Genomic DNA, 20,452 nt, shown 5'->3' with positions numbered 1-20,452 from the left:
CAGTCCATTCATTTCTGACTTCTGATTACTGGCTGAAGAATTGTCACACAGGAAAAATATGATAATGATTCATAACTATGAAAGTCATTTCTATCAGTTGCAGATACAGGTTTGCTAGCCCTATATGCTGAAATGTTCTTGTTTAACTTGCTCAAGACATTAACTGCGTAGGCTACAGGGTTAACTATCTATGTCAGGGTTACTCTCCAATTTGTAAAAAGGTCAGCAGATGCACTGGGGACGACTGTGAACATCAGCCTATAGCCTGGCTGACTACTGTCGTAATTGTGTTTTGCACAATATATATATATATATATATATTACTGGTATATATACAGGTAACCCACAACGGTCAAAACATTGGTTACTTACAGTCTATTTTAAAGAGTTTAAAGTCACAAACTTGGATAATAGCGAACACAAAACAACACATTTCTGTATGTTCAGTGGAAATATACTGCAGCCATAATTACAAAATGAATTAAATGGGTCTTTTGAGCAAGTTGAATGTATTTGACGTTGCGTTTCCTAAATAGAATCCCAGTTTTTCTCGCAATTCATAGGTTCAAAAGTGTGTGCTTTTAATGTGGTTACCTGTATATAACCTACTCCTATAGGTCCAAACAACAGCCTTCTGATCCAGAATATCACCTGTAATGTGAGGGGGTGCATTTCACGGCAGGGGTGCTGAATACGGCATAACACCGGGATGGACTGAGGTTGGGATGTGTGTAAGTGCTGGGAGCAATGTAGATTTAGGTGCTATCATCCTTTGCATAAGCAGTGGGGATTTTAGTAAATGTAAAAGTACTAAGGGCAATTCATAGTGGGGAAATGTATTATTATATACTGTAAATTGGGGAAGTTGCAGCACCACGCTCACGACTGTGTGACTCTAAACTGATGGAGCCTTCGCGTCCTATGGAAAATATGGTAAATGCCAAAAGCCGACGTGAAAATTGCACATGAATACCCCCTCATGTGCTAATTTCCACTGGGGAGCTCTAGAATATTTTGATACAGGAGTTGCCAAGATGAGATAACCCTTGACCTTTTCAGTACTCGTTAATGGTAACTATTACACACTAGTAAGCGTTTTCTGCTGCTGTGAGCGTATCGTTTTTGTAGCCTATACAAAGTTGTGGCACAGACAATTTCGATATCACGTGTTTACACTTAGTGTCATTTTTTAAAAATACCGTTACTGTATGGTTAACCTACTCAGAGCAGATACTTGCCAGGAGGTCAGGATGTGTGGGCCCGCCGGGTTTCATTCCACTACGACAACAAAAGCACTTGAACACAACGCACTGGTTATTTCCAGTTCGCAATTGGAAAGAACCATCTTTTTCTGTAGCACGTGAAGGCAGCATGTGAGAATATTTCTTGTCGTAACTATAAGCATGTTTATTAGTCAGGAATGCTGCAATGAAATAGCTTCTAATAAGCCACAGGGCAGGCTAAAGTACCTTAGTTAACACAGTAAATACAGTCATTAATTAAGTCAGTAATGAGATTCTCCACCTGTGAAGCAGTTATTTACAGAAATGTGTGGAGAATAGACTTTAACTCATACAGCTGTGGTAATTGTGTGTGTTTTTGTACTTTTGTAAAGAGAGAATGTTATTGAGTCGGGTGCAGTGTACACATAGGCCTACACAAATGCAAAACGATAGGATGTAAGCTTTTATTTCTATAATTTACATGAGAATTATGCTAGTTTGTAAAAGCAAGTAATGTCACACATGATGGCACCGCACACCTATTATACCCATTGTTGGCATACAAAGACAGGTTAGCTGTTGCAATATGTTGAAATCAGGATGAAATGGACATCAGAGGCCCACTCCAGTTAATCAAAGCAGGTACAGAACCAGACAAATCAAGCACATGCGGGTGGGTGGGTGTTTCCTTATTTCACTGTTTACTAGAAAGGGATTTACACAGAGATCACGTGCTTACATGTCACGTGTTATGGGTGGTTTAAACAAGGCCGGGATATAGATCAGGACAGCAGAAGTCACGTCTAAAACCTTACATGTAACTTGCATCAACAACCACATGATGTCAGCACAGAGCCATTCATTCCTGCACAGAGTTTGAGAGACATGTTATTGTCTCAGTTTCATATTTCACTGAAATATAACTGGAGCGATAGCTATTAGTGAAGTGTAACTAGTAATATCAACAAATACATTTTATTTAAACTAAATGAGTTTGTCACTCTTTGATTGTCTCTGAGCTCATCTCAAGTAATTTCTTCGGGGTCACTGCAGCCAAGCTATTTGCGTAGTTGTATGCCCCAAATAACAGGACCCTTTAGGACCCGGACAGTTCCTAATCAGCCCCCCAGCATGTGGGTGGAACTTGTAGGCTTCCTAATTATAATTAAACTTGGAGCTGACCTGAGCATGAGGGTATATTTCTGTGATTCTGCAAATATAGACACGTATGAATGTAAGACCAAGACTTTTCTGAATTTGTGCCACTGAGAAATCTTCTTAGAACAAACACTTAATATACAGGGAGCCAACACAAAAAAAAACCCAGTGCTGTGTAATACAATTCAATACAGTCCAAATGTGGTACATCTTATCTCGAATCTTATGCTGTTCAGGTGTTGTTAAACAACTCCACTAATCACAATTACATCGCATTACAAATTTGAACCAACACCACACATAGCATTATTGTAGTGTTTAATGCACAGTTATTGCATTTGATTGCATAACATGGAGAAGTTGCCCTTTTAATTGCATTCAACTTATATCAACAGATATCGTACTATGTATGCACTGAAAAGGAGTATTTTGGGTGTGACATGTAACACGTTTGCTTTCTTCCAAGGCACATATAGGCTACCTGAGTACTTTCTTGCCAGTCTTTGGACATATAAAAAATCATGAACCTCATTATAAAGTTTTATATTTAGTCATTACAGATAATTGCACGTGCATCACTGATACAACAGAGGATGATAATGAAGATCAGAGAGAATTATAGTATAGCACAGGGGAATATTCATTAAAAAATGCTTAGACAGGCTGTATTGCTGTATAAAAACAAGCCCGTCTCCTTTGATGAAAATAGCAAATTAGCGAGATTCAAAGGAAATTCATGCTTGTACCTGTCTGTCTCAATGGCAGTATGGACTAGTTCCTTAACTTTATAAATTATTATTTTTTTAATTGTTCTTTATTTCTAGCTGATATATAAGTAAGAAAAACTCATTGGTCCGTTCAGGCTGTTTCTGTGATGCATGATGACGCCATCTTGTTAGCTAGTTTGGTTGTGTGGAGACTTTTTATGGGCTGTGCTCCAGAGAGAAAAAGCTGTAGAGTCAGACTACAGAGTGAGAGTCCCTCTTGTGATCTGTGCCAAGCAGAAACCAAGATCTGCCTACAGGATGAACAATACACAACACCCTCAAACTACTGTAATCAAAAAGTGATATTAGGGGGACCAAACAGATTTAAAGCTCAATAAATCATATCCATAGAGTTTCTATGTTAGCCAGCTCAACCTGTTCTTATAATAGAAGTCAGAGCTTAGTATATGTTATATTAAAGTGTACACGTAATTCATAAGCAGGACTGAGTAATATGGAAAACATTAATGAGCAAAGCAGTGCCATAGAGCAATTGTATGAAAAGTAGCCCACACTGGGGGGAGGGAGAGGCAGCGGTACATCTACTGGGGCACACCAGTTTCCATGGTAACTTCTGATCACAGACAGGATAGCTGAAATGAGGTAATCACTCCATCGAGCCCTGCCAGCAGATTGACAACAGTGGTGATGAACTGCTCCTCCTAAAACTTGCCAAGAGCTGGAGATTTACCATACCATATCTTGGTGATATTCATTTATTTTGAGTCTCTCAAAGAGGTCTAGAGTGGACTTTGTCACTGTGTCCTTTAAGGGTATATTAATATAGATAATTCAGTGTTTTATCTAAGGGTTTCTTCAGCAGCGGGGGGGAAACGTTTTGTCGTACCTGGCTGGTGCCCAGATGTCGGCAATAAGGTAATTTAAAAGTATGAAATGAAATGACACTTGACTGCAAGACAAACTGTAGAACATACTCTATTTATGGTTGTAACAGCACTGCTTTCACAAATAAGGGATGACCAATTTCATGAATGACCACTTCTTTCCCAACGTTGCATAAAATATGTATAGCTGTGTGAAGAAGTTGGCAGATGTTACAATCAAAACAGGGATTTTCAGGTTCAGGAGTATTTTTTCCTCAGCACAGATGGAGTTGGAGTTCGAATTATATAGAGTGTATTAAATTAGAGAGCAGTCTCTTAAATGGGCTGTATTTCATCTGCTAATTTCAAACCACGTGCTAGCTAAACTATGGCTGACAGAGTTGATATACAGTACGCTGTTGTAAAAGAAAGTTTTTAAAAGTATCAACTCCTCATTGTGGATCAGTCATTCTTAAAGTGATTTAACTGTCAGTGGTGACTTGTTTTTCTGTTGTGCGGACCACAACATTAAGGAGTGGCTGAGACAAAAAGTGTTAAAATCATCCCCCATCTCCCCGTTTTTGACCCACAGATCACACTGATATATTTGAAGTTTTGAAGGTGGTCATTTTTTTTAATCACATTTCCATTTAATCACACAACAGGAAACAAGTTAAGAAGGTATAGAGCAGAAGAGTCATTTCCAGACTTTAATTTGTCAAGTTGATGAGTGGATCTGACTCACCATCTGCTGCCAGCACAAATGTTATTAATATCAATGTATTAATGCAGCTAATGAGTTAGCTTTCCAGAAATATTTATACCTTCAAGTTTCACTCTAAAAGATGTTTCTGTTGTAGTAGAAGCAGTAGAAGACGTAAAACAGTTGGGCTTTATTTCCACGTAAATGATCAATCTGCAGATCAGAAGGTTATCAAAGTGATTTTCAATGGTGTTCTTATTGTCAGCGTCAGATTTTAAATTGAAGGTAATGAATAATGTGTAATGATGTTGAGCTGTGGTCTTGGACAGACATTTCCTCTTGGGTAAAAAAAAAAGGGGGGGGTAGTGCTGATGATCTCAGTAGGAAATTCCTGCCAGTAAGAAAGATGAAAGGCTTTTACGTCACCTAAAGGTGTGTTGCATGCACCCTAATTATTATGAAGAGTGAGTGATGCTGGTTGACCTAGTATTATGTGAAAGATGTTTGAAACCTGTGTCTGTGCAGAGAGACTTTTTTTTATTGCACCACAGATAGCGATATTTATTTAGATTCTTTTTTCTGACCGAAAGCCAACCCTGGATAACCGATCCGGTTTAAGATGATTGATGGTAATTTCCGTGGTGACACTTATTATCTTTTGTTCAGATAATCTGAAAGAAATTACCCTACACTGGAAATAATATTTTCTATATGTTTATTTACTCGATGCTTCAATCCCTAGTGTATGTAATCTGTAAATATTATTTTCCCTCAGCAGGATTTGTGTAAGCTTTATGTATCGGAACTAATTCTTCTTTGACTGCCAGTCTGATAAATAACAATGGATGGCTGACCTACAGAAGATGCCTGGCTTTGTGATGAATCAGCAGTCACAGCCTGGACAAAGGCAAATGGCAAGCCACACAGGCAGCAGTTCGCTGTAAGATGATTTTGTAGCATTTTTGTGGGTGGCAACATATGGTGCTTGTGCATAGAGACTGCAGCTGCATTCACACAGGGGCTAGCACCAGTTCCCTCACACTGGTGACAAGGGGCAGATGCTGCCTTATGTCTGACGCTGCAAATGAATGGAAATGTGATACAGAGTGATTCAAAACAATCTTTGAGCCCGAAGCACTGGGAGGAAATAACCGCTGATGCTTTAATTAAGCTTTTTACATATTTTAATGTCATTTTGAGAAACCCATTCTTAAAGCACATTATTTTTACCCTTTGTGATGTGTCTAACATTTTCAGTAGTGCCTAGGGGTCACAGCGCTGACCTCTGGCAGATTAAATGATATTGTGAAGTCGCATACTAAGCCCATTTTTGCTCCATTTTTTTTTCTCATTGAGGGCAGATGGTGGAGAATGTGTGCAGTGGCATATGGGGTAAGGCACAGCAGCAAAAGCAGCAATAGCACTCTAGTGTTTTGCACTAGTGGATTATTCTCAGAGACAGGTCCATAATGGTTTGTATGGACAATGAGTAAGCCCTGCAACTGTCCTTCATTGGTGTATGTTTGTGTGTGGGCCACAGTAGCAGAGAGACTAGAATGGGAGAGGGAGAGAGACCGAGAGAGCTATACTGCCGTGAGACCTGGATTAGGCTCTGGACTGTGGCTGCTGCTGTTTTTCAGATTGCTCTAAATTCTCAGAGATTATGTGGAATGAATGAACAAATGAATGACAGAAAGAATGAATGATAGCGTGATTTTCACGAAAGTGTGCTCAAATCTTTGGAAGCTGTACATTTTACTGTGTAAACAACCAGATATCCCATTATTTATTAGTGTAATGTTATTTAAATTAATATGATACAGGATTGATCTTTATGCAGCAATTGTTTACACTTTTCCCTTTAACATAGTTATAATATTAATAATAATACATTTTTCAAAACACAGTTTACAAGGTGCTTTACAGCAGCAAAATAAAACAGAATCCAATAAAATGAGAATATAATAAAAGCATGAAAGGGCATGAGAGTAAAGTAAAGCTCAACTTTCATAGCTATTCTCAACATGGCAAGCTAGACATTCACTTTGGTGCTCAAAAGATGGATGTTTTCTGGTACGTAGGTTTCACTAAAGCACTGTCTTCCCTTCTGGAATCACTCAAAAGGAATTATTGTAACCTGACAGGCCAATCTCTGGTGCTGGGTCCACAGAGTGATGAATGTCATCTTATTCAGTCACAGATGCCACTACTTGTTATTAATGGAAGATTTAATGCATTCATGCATCTTGTTTGAGTTGCACCATTTGAAGATAAAAGGTCTGGTTCCATGCCATTAGACTAAACGCTCTCTTAATATCAGCAAGTTAAAACCTGCGTGGTACGGGACGGGTTTGGGGTTTCACTCACTTAATTTCATTCCTCATATATGAGTGGAGTGCTGCTCATCAGATTGCTGATCCCAACTTCTATCCTCTTTACTGTAATTTGCACACCTGTCATTTCAGATATAGTATTTAAAGCTGCTTCTAAGCGTTACATCATATAGTACATAACACTCACAAACACTCAAAATTCAGGACATATGAAAATTTCAGGTCTCTTATATTATTCTCGTTTAAAGGTTCATACTGAAAGTTTTAGTTCCTGCTAGAACATGTTTACATTCTTATATGTTCAAAAAACACATTATTTTTCTCCTACTGTCTGAATATACCTGTTTTCACTCTCTGTCTGAAACGTTCCGTCTTAGCCCCTGTCTCCTTAACCCCCCCTACTTAAAACTCATAGTCTATTCCACCAACCCTGCAAAATGACGTGTTAATATAAGAAACTGATCCATTCCATAAGATTTTGAATGACACAGTTTCTATATATGGCCAGTGTACATTTCTCTGTGAATTGAGACATTTTTTGATACTTTAACTGCTTTAAAATCATAAAAGACATGGAAATCTCACTTTTTATAATATGGGACCTTTAAAGAAATGTAATTCTTCCAATCAATACACTGTGTCTTTTTGTCTCCACTCCCTTAGCTATTGTGAAAACAAATAGCCCAGACAAGACCTTTATTTCAAGTGTAATTCTCATGCATACTACAGATGTATTGTGTGCTCACAGAGCATGCTGGAGAAGTTTAACACTACAATGTGCCTTTACCCAAGGGCACACAGCTCTCCATGGGATACTGTTTTCCTTGTGTGTAGCAGTAAGCATCAACCCTCACCCACCCATTGCTACCCTTTTGCTTTTACCAGTCAGCATATATGCCAGTATTAATCTTGTATGTTTCTACAAGTGAGATGCACAAAACAATAATATTTCTCTCATCATGGTCATTCAACTTTAAGTAACAGTTTGAACTCCCGGTCCTTGAAGGACAAATCAATGTACTGAATTTTTATCTTAAAATGCTGTGCTAAACAAACAACAGAAAACAAACAATCATGATTTTCTAACCTAATTGTTAGTGAGTTATGGCTGCCCTCCAAAAGGTTCAACAGTAGCTGTGTTGTGAGTAATGGATACAAGCTGAAAATGGCCTTAATGCAACAGTGATTTAATAAAAAACATCAGACCAAGCCCTGTGGCCTCGGGAGCTTTGTGTTTGTGGATACATGAGGAAACACACTCCAAGATTATCTTTCATGATACTTGCGAAACAACAAAAGCTGTCCAAGCTCTGCTCTTAAAGTTTACCAGTGCAGTGCAAAATAAGAGAATGGACATTATCTTAAGTGTTTTTTACCCTACATACATCTGCAGGGTCCACACAAGCTCCCAATACAGTACAGCAGGCTAGAAGGCAACAAAATATAACAATAGCCAAGGTTCATATTTGTAAATATTGAGCAATACTACCTTTTTTATAATCCATGATGGTATGGTAGATTAAAATGTTGAAAATGCATCACATATTTGGTGGTAATTGGTTAAATACAGAAATCAACTTGATATTCATGAAATATGTATAATCTGTGGATATGATGGTGTTTGTTCATCCCATGTGTTTTCTCAGTCTCAGTTGACCAGATGGATGATGAGCTCAAGCTGAAATACTGGAGCAGATGTTTCAAGACTGTGAATGAGGTTTTGCATTACGCATACATTTTCATTTCCATGTTTTCACCACCTAGGTGTTTGCTGTAGTCTTTACAGATTAGCTGAACTTTTATTTCTCTGGTGGACATACACTTATTCATACAAGCTTTTCCCCCAGCTCCCAGAGGATACAGAGAGTGGACGTGAAACTGCAGGACCATGGACAGCGTCTCATTTTCACTCACCTCCTCCTGACCTTTATGGAAAGTTACACCGACATGTGGGATCGCCATCCAGCAAGGAGTATGTCAGACATTCTTCTCCCCTTCTGCTATCTCCACTAAATACAAACAAGCCAGAGCATTTTCTGTACCAGAATGTAGACTAGGACAGTCGAGTGTCTATTATCTAAAAGTCCTACGTCAGCCGAACAGGTGAAGTGAAGATAATGTTGCACAAAACACCATTTAAAAAATAGCCCTCTAATTGTGAGCTTAAATTAAACTTCAGAGGCAACTTGGCCTTGTGTGCTCTGATTAATCTGGTATGCAGTTAAGACACAAGACAATTTAGTTTAAATGCAAACTCAACTCCTGGCATTTAATGTTCTAAATTAGCAAACATGCATGTGAAGGTGGTTCGTGTGATTTCCAAAAGTAACTGATAAATATTTAAAGAAATTGTTGCATTTGAGAATGGAATAGGTGTGTTACTAGAATGTGTTTAATAGTTTTTCGATCCCAATGCACTTGCCTATCATTTATTAAGTGTTTCCAGTCCTGCTTGTCACTTAGAATCACCAGTCCAGCAGGGACCGCTAACATTGACAACAAGCCTGAAACTAAAATGAACACTACAGTCCCTATTGTTTATTTAAGTGACCGTCTTAATAGAACTCCCAACTGCTTCAGCTCAGCAGTTGTCCCGATAACCAGTGTCAGTGAACAGATCAATCACACAAGGTAGAGCAGAAGCATAATGTACTGAACCCTAAGGAATGTCACTAGATTTCCAACACCTATTTTTCTGCTACACAGTTCTAGGAAAAAGATGACTGGCTCTGAAAGATTTTAGCCTACGTGCCAAATACAAATCTCGTCATGATCAGTATTATCACCTGGATGCATCATCTGCTTCAGCACCATGGACAGCAACTTTAAACAACTGATCATCTGTGGTGTTTTCAGGTATTCTGGCTGAATAGACCTCTGTTTGGTTAAAGTATGGTCCAAGCCACCTACACTGATAACAATATGAAGGCATCAAAGTATGTGTATTAAGAATAGGTAAGGTGTTATTTTGTCATTTGTGTGCCGCCCTTACAGGTGTAACAAAACTAACAGAAGAGGCGTGGAGATGTCAATCAAGTGCCGTCTGCACACACCCACACAGTCCTGAGAAAAGGTTATTTCAGGTAAAATAAGTGGAAACACTATGAGTGGACTATAGCTGAATGTATAGGACCTTGAATTATTATTTCTTATATATTAAAAAAACTTAAATCTTCTGCATCTACATCTACATGTATGAGCCAACTCAATCTTGCCTTTAAAATAAAATACAGTATTACCAATTGCTTGTAATGCCATTACATAAGATATATTAATATAGTAATGTGTATATTAATATAGGCCATATTCATTTGTTTAAAATATTAGATAAATGCATTTCCATTGATTTGAAATGAGTTCATAAAAAATATACTTTGACATTTTAGGATATTTGCTTATTCGCTCATAAGGATATTCATGATATTTACCAAATCCCAATGATGAAATTCACCACTATTAACTTATTATGAGTGTTTTTTTATCATGATCTGCAATATAAAAGATTTTAGATTACCCATAGCCCATTCAGCGTAAAGCTTCAGCCAACAGCCAGTTAACTTAGCTTAGCATAAACAATGGAGGGAACTGCTCTATGGGTAACAAAATCCACCTACCAACACTTCTAAAGCACTGACCAACTAAAGTAACCAAATGTCACTGTGCCCAGGCAAGAAACAGTCCAGTAGCATAGGTCCTATAATATATAGCCTCTTATGTGCTGGACTATTTCTTGGCCTAAAAAAAAAAAAAACATTTTCTCACTTTTGTTTTTTTTGTAATTCAGTTGATTAGTGAGCTGAGCAAAACAAGCATATTTAATAAGCAGGCTATTATTAACTCTTTTTTTTTTACTAACCTTAAGTGTACACAAAGAAAGATCAAACTAAAGCACAAGTTACAGCATACTCTTTAGTAGCCTAACATATAGGCTATGATATTGATAGATGTGTAAACTATTGCGTTAAAATACCTGGCTACCTAGATTAAAATTACATGTACAAACTAGTAGGCTGCTACATTTAAGGCTTTTGTGTTTTTTAAGTGTTTGGAAATATAATAAAATGGTAGTAAATTCACAAGAGTAGGCTGTTAAGCAGCAGTGCGTACATAGTAGGCTTGTAAACCACATAGAAAGCCTAATGCTCATTCTCGGTGCACGAGGCTGGGACTTATCCTTCCCCGAGGTGGAGGGAACTAAGTCCCACGGGAGCAACGTCACTCCCTCGGCGTATCAGCCACTGTCCGCTGTATGCGCCCGACACACCACTACAGAGGACGGCGGGGTAGCATCCATCCTCGACGCGAAATGCTTTGCGAACTAAATCTAACTCAAGCAATCCTCCCCGATTCCGTGCGTTTCGGCGAGGAGGCATTCACATGCTCAGGCTCACAAGCGGGCTAAAGAACTCCTCGGCGAAGTGGGAAGGTCATTTTAAGTGGAGGAGAGTACTCGCGTCGAGTATGGTCCGTGGTGAAGGGAACATCTCAAAGAGCCAACATCTGTAACTTCGGGATTTACTGGTAAACGCGCCTTTTTCACCGGAGCTGGTGGGATATTCCCTGTATAAACATGCCTGTGAGAAGAGGTCACGTTGCGCCACAAAACACCTTCCTTGGAATGATTATTAGGAAATTCGAGGGTCAGAGTAAGTATCGTGATTTACAGTTGCTACTATATGATAAAAGAGCCTATGAATGAAATGCTGAGGGCAGAAATAGTGAATGAATAGCCTTCGTTTAGCTTCATGTTGTGATATAATTGTTAAACACCCATTGGAAACATTTTTATGGTAAATCTATTATGGGGATACTTTCTTTCATACGCAGAAAAAACAAAATACCCTGGTCTAATCGTGTAGTTTAGACCAGGGTATATAAAACATATAAATATATAAAAATGAGGTTTACTGAACAAAATGATTAGTGGGTTAGTTATTATTTTAGTGTCAGTGAACTTAATCAACTGGATTGATTTTATTTGTGAGCTGACACCAAGGCTGCAACCAACAATTAAGTTCATTATCGATTAATCTGCCACTTATTTTCTAAATTAATGCTTGGTCTGCAAACTGTCATAAAACAGTGAAAAATGTCCATCCCAGATTCTTAACGTTCACAGGGATGTCTTTAAATGTCTTGTTTTGTCAGAACCAAAAGCCAAAGATCAGCCAATTGATTAGTTGACTTATTGTTGCAGCTCTAGCTGACACCAGGGTGTGGGCTGAGGTCAGATGTACCACAGCAGACAGTACACAATGCAATTTATTTATTTTTTTCCATGTAGACCGGAAATTTGTGATCGCCAACGCCAGGGTTGAGAACTGTGCAATCATATACTGCAACGACGGCTTCTGTGAGATGACAGGCTTCTCGAGATCAGACATCATGCAGAAGCCATGCACCTGCGACTTCCTCCATGGCGACGTGACCGACAAAGAGGCCATCAGCCAGGTGGCCCAGGCTGTGATTGGGTCCGAGGAGCGCAAGGTGGAGATCACCTACTACCGCAAGGATGGTGAGTCAATGACTCTGCGTCATAGTGATAGTGATGTGACCTGTAACAGTCAGAGTCAGTTACAAGATGTGTTTCAGATTCAGATATTTCCCTCCATTGTTGAGAACAGTAAAGGCAGTTAACTCTTGAATAAAGTTTATTCCAGAGATATCTATTACACTTACAACTTTGATCCTTCTCATACATCAGGAGGGTTATGAACAGGAGTTTGAAAATACCTCCTCTTAAAGCCTTACAAAAGCTATTATCCAAACAAAAACAACTATGCTGCATATAAAATCCACATGTAAACAATAACAAATGGTTGTGGTGGTGTGGTGTAAAAATGTCATTATAGCCTGTCCCGAATTTCAAAGTGGATAAGGACAATAATCACATGTCACTAAAACAAAGAAGTGAAATCTGAGTATTTTGTCCTCCTTCACTTGGAGATTGGAGATGTGCTACCTTTTCACTTTCTTTTTGGGAACATGCTCATTGCATTTTACGTTAAACACTCCAGTGAGGATCCTGTTGTTGAAGTGCAACCTCATTTTCTAATACGGCATTTTATTGATGTTAGTGTTTACAAAATAGGGATAACAGTCTAAAGCTCCATGTGAAAACATATTGAAAGCTGTAGACGTATGGACACATTCTTTTTTTCCACAGCCTCATGTGCCTGCATGACACAAAAGAAATCCGGCTGCCAAAATTATAGTGTGCATCCCCTCTTAGTTGAGGATTGGAAAAAAGGATGACGTAGTGGGCGCGATGTCGGGTGATAACATGATCCACAGTTTTTGTGCTTTGATTGGCACATCGAGAGATGGTGTTGGAGAGGTAGAGCTCGCCTGCTATCCTGTGAAGTCAGTTTTCTCACTTTACAAAACAAATACATCTGCTTTACACTTTAAACACAATACAAAATAAATACACTCACTTGTATTTGAATAACCATTATACATTAAGCCATATTGTGGTTTTAGGAAAGGTGTACAGCAGCTTTAGTAGACAGCGGATCAATTCGCTAATCTGTAAAATTGCTGTACATGTGATAGGCTAACAGCATTGCCAGCTTTGCATAAAAGATGCTCTCCCTTTAATGCTTGACTGGTGTTTGTCATTCATTTTTGGTCAATCCTATTCCCGGTATGAATGGTGCACTGCAGAGACAGCAATTCTGAGTCAGAGAGAATTAATACGATGTTACCGCTTAGTGGCATAAATCCCAGGATTGACCACCTCCTGCCATGCTCTCTCATGAGCTTTTTATGCATAACATAGCTGTACAGAGTCAATCTAAAAGTACTCTACAACTTTAGAGCAACAAAACAACAACAATCTTTTTTCCTTTTATTTTGTGTTGTTTTTTTGCATCAACTGAGGCTAACACTTTTTTAACATCAACTCATAACTTCCGAGGCATGTACAGACAGCAGTATATGTGAGTCTATGCTGGAATATAGTAAATAGAGTTGTATTATTTATTTAATCATAAGGAGCCAGGGCTTTAATTTTTAATTGTGAGTTTGATTAGATTCTAGGCCATGGATACATGTTTAATCTACCATCAGTAGCCATCAGCCTGTACTATTTAGTTATTTATTTATTTTTTGCTAATCAGGAAGAAACCAAGAGCCAGCTGCTACACTGCTAAAATAGATTGTTTTCCCAAACCTGCAAGACAATTACATAAAACACTCCAGGGTCTTTTTGTGAGAGCATGAACAGCTTGGTTTTTAACAAGTAGGATTTTAAAGCAACTTAATTTAGTCTCCCATATTTCACGTGTATGCTATACTCATCATGTGCCTTAAAGCGCGGAGGATCAGAGCTACAGGAACTTTCCGACATAATCGTTGCTCTGTCTCTTCACAATCCTCCCCTGTGTGCATCACGGCTTCAAGACACAACTCTTAATACTCCTCAGAGGAATTTACAGTGAGCGTGTATGCTCATGAATAAAGATGTCAGGACTGACAGTGCAGTGACTGGGAATGAGCAGCTTACAGGGTAAATGCATTAAACTGGTATGGAGGGACACAATCCACAGGCTCCCACTGCTATAGGGGAATGAAAGATTCATGGCATCCTTGAGAGGGATGGCCATATTGATTCAAGTCACTCTACAAATTGAAGGTGATGGGTGGAAAGTGGATGTATCCCATGTCTCCCCTTCTAACTGTATTTCAAGTCATCAGTCCTCATGCAAATCACTTAATCCTTTATATTAAACCCCCTCCATTTTCCGATGCAACTTCTCTATGTCACAAATCACACAGGCAGCTTGAAAAAGAACATATAATAAACCGCCTCAGATATGTTACCAGTATTCCCTCTGTTTCCTTGTTGTTGTTTTTTTTCGCACAAGATGCTGTCATTCAAAATACAGGTTGACTTTTGATCTGCAGAGACGCCTTTAATGCTTGTGTTACGAGGGATTGCATTGTGACATTTGTTTTTCCTCTCCCTTTTATAACTACAATGGGGGGAAAAAAAGAAAGTACGGTCAAGATCTGAGAAAGCCATGTTACATCAGGAACAACAAAGCGCTGGCCTTTTTTCACGGAAAAGGCAAAAAGTTAAGCTGCTTATGTATGCTTAGAAATTAAAAGTAGTGGAACAATGGGGGAGAGTGGCGGTACAGCAAAGGCCTTTTGCACAAGGGCATTTTCGTTAAAATTTTGTGTTCCCCTCTATGTGAACAACCAAGGCAGGCTGTGAGAGAAGATACCACAGGCACAGTCTTTCTCCAGCGCTGATACATAATCAATGAGATAAATGCTTTCCCTTTGACGGCTTTGTAAAGCTATCCTATTCCACAGGGTGTAATAATACTTTGTACCTGAATGAGTCTTAACAAAAGGAAGCTGACACTGTGCAGAGAGAAGTTAAATGGATAATGGCTACATAACAGTGGCTGCTTAGTTAACCGTGCTGAATGATCTGGGACATGTGGTACACGTGGGTGCAGAGTTTCATAGGTGACTCCCCACTGAGGGGACTGAAGGGGCCGCGTACCCCTGCTGAGGGTTTAGTGGCAGGGGTGCCTACAATGCGGCAAGGTGTGCTCCAGGACACTTGGGTGACCACGCTCCAAAAGAGCACATTCATTTTTCATCATGCGCAGCCCTCTTTGGTGTCTCGCAGTATGAGGTGAAGCACATATAGAGCTTTACTCATCGGGTTTCATTTGTCCGATTAAAATCAGCTTGTCCAGGTAGATGTACCAAATTAAAAGCAGACCAGTGGGGCTTTGTACTGTGGAAAGTGTGGCTAACATGCTATAAACTTGAGCTAATTTCAAAGCGAAGACGTAAATATTAGCTTCATTATAGAGAAATTTGCATATTTATTTTAATGGGCGGTTTGTTGCCATTGCTGCCCTTAATTAGGAAGTGAAACACGTTTATTGGTAGTGAGGAGGAGCAGATGGAGCTTTGAACACCATAACAGCACAGGTCTAACTTTGCATTGGCTAGGAATGTTCATCCACAGGCTATTTTTATCTCATGGGATGCTTGCACTGGAGGTGGTAATCTAATATTTCTCTCTATACCATCTGTGTTTTTCTCTTAATCAGTCAGTGTGTGCTAACTTAATTTTTTTAACCTCAATTGTATTCAATCCGCCAATGTTTGTGCCAAATTAGACAGAATTAAAAGATCACAGAGCAAAATATCATGAATTGATAAATGTGAACACAAATGAAATGAGGTTGGAGTCCTAGCTGCTAGTTATCCCTGACAGTTCTGGAGACACTGATTGAAGGTGAAATTAGGCCAGGCTGCGTGCTTACAGCGCTCTCACTGAGGCGAGATGCTGCCACAAGGCCCAAGGACTCTAAACAAAGGGTTAGTTTGCATGGCCTCTCCCTAGATGCCCTAGTCCCGATTGGCTATGCCCCAGTAATGTTGCGTATTGGTTTAAGCATAATAGCCCTAAACTAGAAACATGTCAGATTTCATTATAGAAGATTTACTACCAGGCAGTAGTCTGGGCCTTTACTGTTTAAAAGCTCCAGTTGTGGATAGTACGTCAGTAGAAAGATACAAAAAACAAATATCAGCGCCTAACAATGTTACTCACTTATCTAAAGCAGTGTCAGCTCAACTAGATTAATGTGAAGCCTCAATACATCAGTCAAATGGCACAGTTCAAATTTGAAACAGCTTCTCTTTTTGAAATTTTCAGGTTCATACTTGGATTCATGTTTACAGACTTTGTTTAAAAACACATTTCTCTCATACTATCTGTCGGAATATGCCTGTATTCCCCCTCTGAAATGCTCCGTTAAAGCGCCTGTCTCTAAAAGCACTGAAAAGCTCAGTCGTTGCGTTTTTGGGTATTCTGCATCTGTGCTCTCGGCTTCTCTGCACCATCACTGCAGTAGGAGGAATGACTGTAACAGCACTGTAGCGGCACTTCTACCTATACAGTTTATAGTATAGTATAGTTGTGACATCACAATCGTACAGAAGTCCTGACGGCTCGTTTAAAGGTTTAAAGGTTTCTGAATACGGGCTGTGTGCATTTCTCTGTGGATTGAGCGTTTTGATACTTTCACAGTATTTCAATAGCACCTTGACCTGCTTCATAAAAAAAAGACATGTCACTCAAATCTCACTTTTTGGTTTTTCAGTATGAAACCTTTAAAAAAAGGTTTACTTAGCCGACCTCACACTACTAAATAAATATAACCACTACTTCTGTATATAATTATGTATCTTTAAGACATCTTACAGGTTCATCACAACTCTGTTTGACCTGTGAGTCATCATCGTAAGAGTGTCCAAAGGATTATTTGATTAAGCAACAGTGTTTTAATAATTGATGATGGAAATAGAATCTACAGTAATGAAATTTCCATCACGAAAAGGGATAGTCTTAATACACTGTCCATTCATTCAAGCAGGTGTAAATAACATTTCTTGGCTCGCAGGGAAACACGCTACGTAAAGGTCAGGGAATTAATGGAAACTCACCGGTGCAAACTCCTCTAATGTCAAATGATGTTAACTATGTCCAGCAGCTATTGCCATGTTTGGGCGGTATTATGTCCATGCTGAATGTTGCAGAAAAATAGGAAGGTTGGATAGCCTGAAACCTAAATGGTCTGCAGTCTTCAGTAGCTCACATACTCTACACTTATTAATATTCATATTTACCAGGGTCAGAAGTTCACATGTAAAATTAGAGGAGAGAGGTATCCAAAGAGCTCGCAAGGTGGTTCAGAGGAGAGAGAGTTAAAAAGTACAACAACCTAAGTAAACACATGGACAAAACAAAAGAAAATGAATAAAGCATCTTCACCATTTTGACAACACATATGTCTTATTTAGGGAAATAAAGCACAGCAAATAAATAAAACACAAGCCAATAAAAACATGCATTCACCGATATGAAAATATATAACACAGCATCAATATAAATTGAGCACAAACACAAAACACACTCGGAAACGCATCAGGTTGTACACAAAGCAAAAGAGCTACAACACAAAAGAAGTTTCAGTTACATCAGAAATAGACAAACACACCTGGACATGAGAATTTGCTGTTGAATTTAAAGCTGACAATATATTTTAGTTTTACAGTAACATTGTGGTTGCAACTAGAGATATTGGCTACACATGTCCTTTACTGATTACTAGCAAGTTCATTAGTGGCCTCCAGGAACTCCTTTTGCGTTATAACTCAGTTCTTTATCAGCGTTTTTGTAGTTTCTTGTGTTTCCTCGTTTTGATGTGCTTTGCGTGTCTTTATGGCGTGTATATTTTGTTTCCAGGGGGGGCAGCCACTTGTCACAGTCTGAGAGAAAGGCTGTTGCATGTTTGATCTAATTGCTGTATTGTTAATATATTGTTCTTCAAATATATGCACTGCCAACGTTAAGATGTTTTTTTTATTTCGTAGTGTAGTAAGATCTCTCTCAGCCACCATAAAGGCTGGTTATGCCTGTTACAAACTGGTATGAAGTGTCATCTGTCCATGTCTTAAGACAAATGTGTTCAGACAAGTCACAGTTGAAAATAGGATGACAGCCTACCATCATAGTGAGGAGAGAAACCTAGTGATTTGGAAAAATGGAGATAAGGGAAACTTTTGTCTCTCCTTGAAGACACTCATAAAGGGATTTCAGATGTTGTTTGATGATGCAACAGGAACTGGAAGCGTACTGACGCCTTAAGATGGCAGTTCATTTATGAATTGTGAAGATAAGTAACATGGCTGAGTTTAAAATGCACTGCAATTCATGTCAGCAAAAACAAATCATACAGTGACGCATCCCTGTTGGTGGTTTATATCTCCAGTACGTGTATTGTCGTAGTCATACAGTATAAATAGCTTATTTTACAATTGAAATATCAGGATGCATTACATTTGATTTTATACTACTATACAGTTTTCATTTTTCAGGAAAATGTAATTTCTCAAGGCTTTCCCATTCTGTAATTATGTACAGCAACGTGTAACTTGTAGGTCAAATTACAAATCCAATATTATTTCCCACTGGCTCTAAAAGAAAGCATAGCTTCTCATAAAACTGTCTGACAGTTTTGTTTATCATGGCGTTTCAGCTGAGAAGTTATGTCTGCCAAGGCTATTAGTCAACAGGCGGTAGCATCACAGATCTAGAAAACAGGATCTTTCCATCTGCTTTTATTCACATAGTTGAATCTAACACAGAGTGTTTTTCTTCCCTCCAGCTCAAATCAGTGGCATGAAGCCATGGGAACAGAGATATGCATGACCTGGAGAAAGATGGCCTCAGCCATTGATCGGGAACAACTATGTTATTCATCTTTTTGACTTCCTATAAAAGGCCAAACGTCTACTGACGTCATTTTGGTGGGGGAAAATATTTATACCCAATTCTTTGATTTTATTGTTGATTGTCCTCATAAACCTGATTATCTAATAGTAATACTACCCGAGATTAACAGCATCCCATGAGGATGTTTGTGTATATTAAGGTTTATTATGAGAGCCTTAACCAAATGTCATGACCTAACATTATATTATGATACAATTGAAAACATGACTTGCATTTCAAGTCAGTGGAATACAAGAGCACTGTCAGCAAATACGTAAGTTTAAAAAAACAAAATTAAATAGAGATAAGGACATATTATCAGATCAGAGCAGCACAGTCTCTGATGATTTAACATAGGCGTTATAGAGAAGCTTTCCTTTGATCCATTTTTAGTAGAGGTGACATTCAGCAGGAGACCAGATGAGAGGGGACCCCCATGGCTTAGCCTTTAAGCATGACCATTGTTTTTCCATCTGGTAAGGTAAAATCTAGCCCATCCTCTTGGATGTACACAAAGCATAGTTCTAACATAGATATAAAGTATAATACTCTGATTTTTTCTTATTTTTAGATGATTGATTTAAGAGCTTATAATATCTTTTTTTTTTTTTTTTACAGCATTTCATTTACAGTTATCATTTCTTTGTAAATGTGCATACACTGCCTCAGTGTCAGCCAATAATGCAGTAACATCACTCTGCTGTAAGGCTACCATCAGATACACAATGCTATACTGTCTAAAATATTCTGTAAAGAAAGATATCCATAAGAGAATATGTTGAAATCAAATGCAACCATTTAGCAGGGAAACCCTATCCCTGAAATAGAAAGCTCATTTTAATTTATATGCTCACGGCTATATTCAGTAAACGTTAGCAGTTCATATTCCATGCGTGGGTTATGGCTCTAATCAAAAACTTTAATAAACCCCTGACAGAGCAAAATTGAGATCAAGTGTACTTGCAAGTCTGAGTAATGGAGAAAAGGGGACATCTGCATCTGTTTCCCCACATAATGAAGATAAATGTTGAAATCTCGTATTCACATTTTTCAATTCTACATATAGACAGCTCACCTCTGCATGGCTCTATACTGAGGCAAATGAAATACACAGTGTCTCAGACAAGGAAG

General features: G+C 38.6%; 1 protein-coding gene across 1 annotated transcript in view; it reads left to right on the top strand.

Moving 5' to 3' along the window:
• Positions 1–11,578: 11,578 nt before the first annotated feature.
• The window catches only part of kcnh7 (potassium voltage-gated channel subfamily H member 7), a gene marked incomplete at both ends in the record, with an annotated part of 39,813 nt that continues 30,939 nt past the window's right edge, over positions 11,579–20,452 (top strand). The window contains 2 exons of the mRNA XM_083921034.1: positions 11,579–11,654; positions 12,293–12,523. Of these exons, the coding sequence (XP_083777160.1) occupies positions 11,579–11,654; positions 12,293–12,523 (307 nt within the window). The remainder of the gene's footprint in view (positions 11,655–12,292; positions 12,524–20,452) is intronic.

This window comes from Echiichthys vipera, assembly GCF_963691815.1.
Source record: "Echiichthys vipera genome assembly, chromosome: 10".
In the NCBI taxonomy this organism is placed as follows: domain Eukaryota; kingdom Metazoa; phylum Chordata; class Actinopteri; order Perciformes; family Trachinidae; genus Echiichthys; species Echiichthys vipera.
This window is presented reverse-complemented; position numbering and strand designations above follow the sequence as displayed.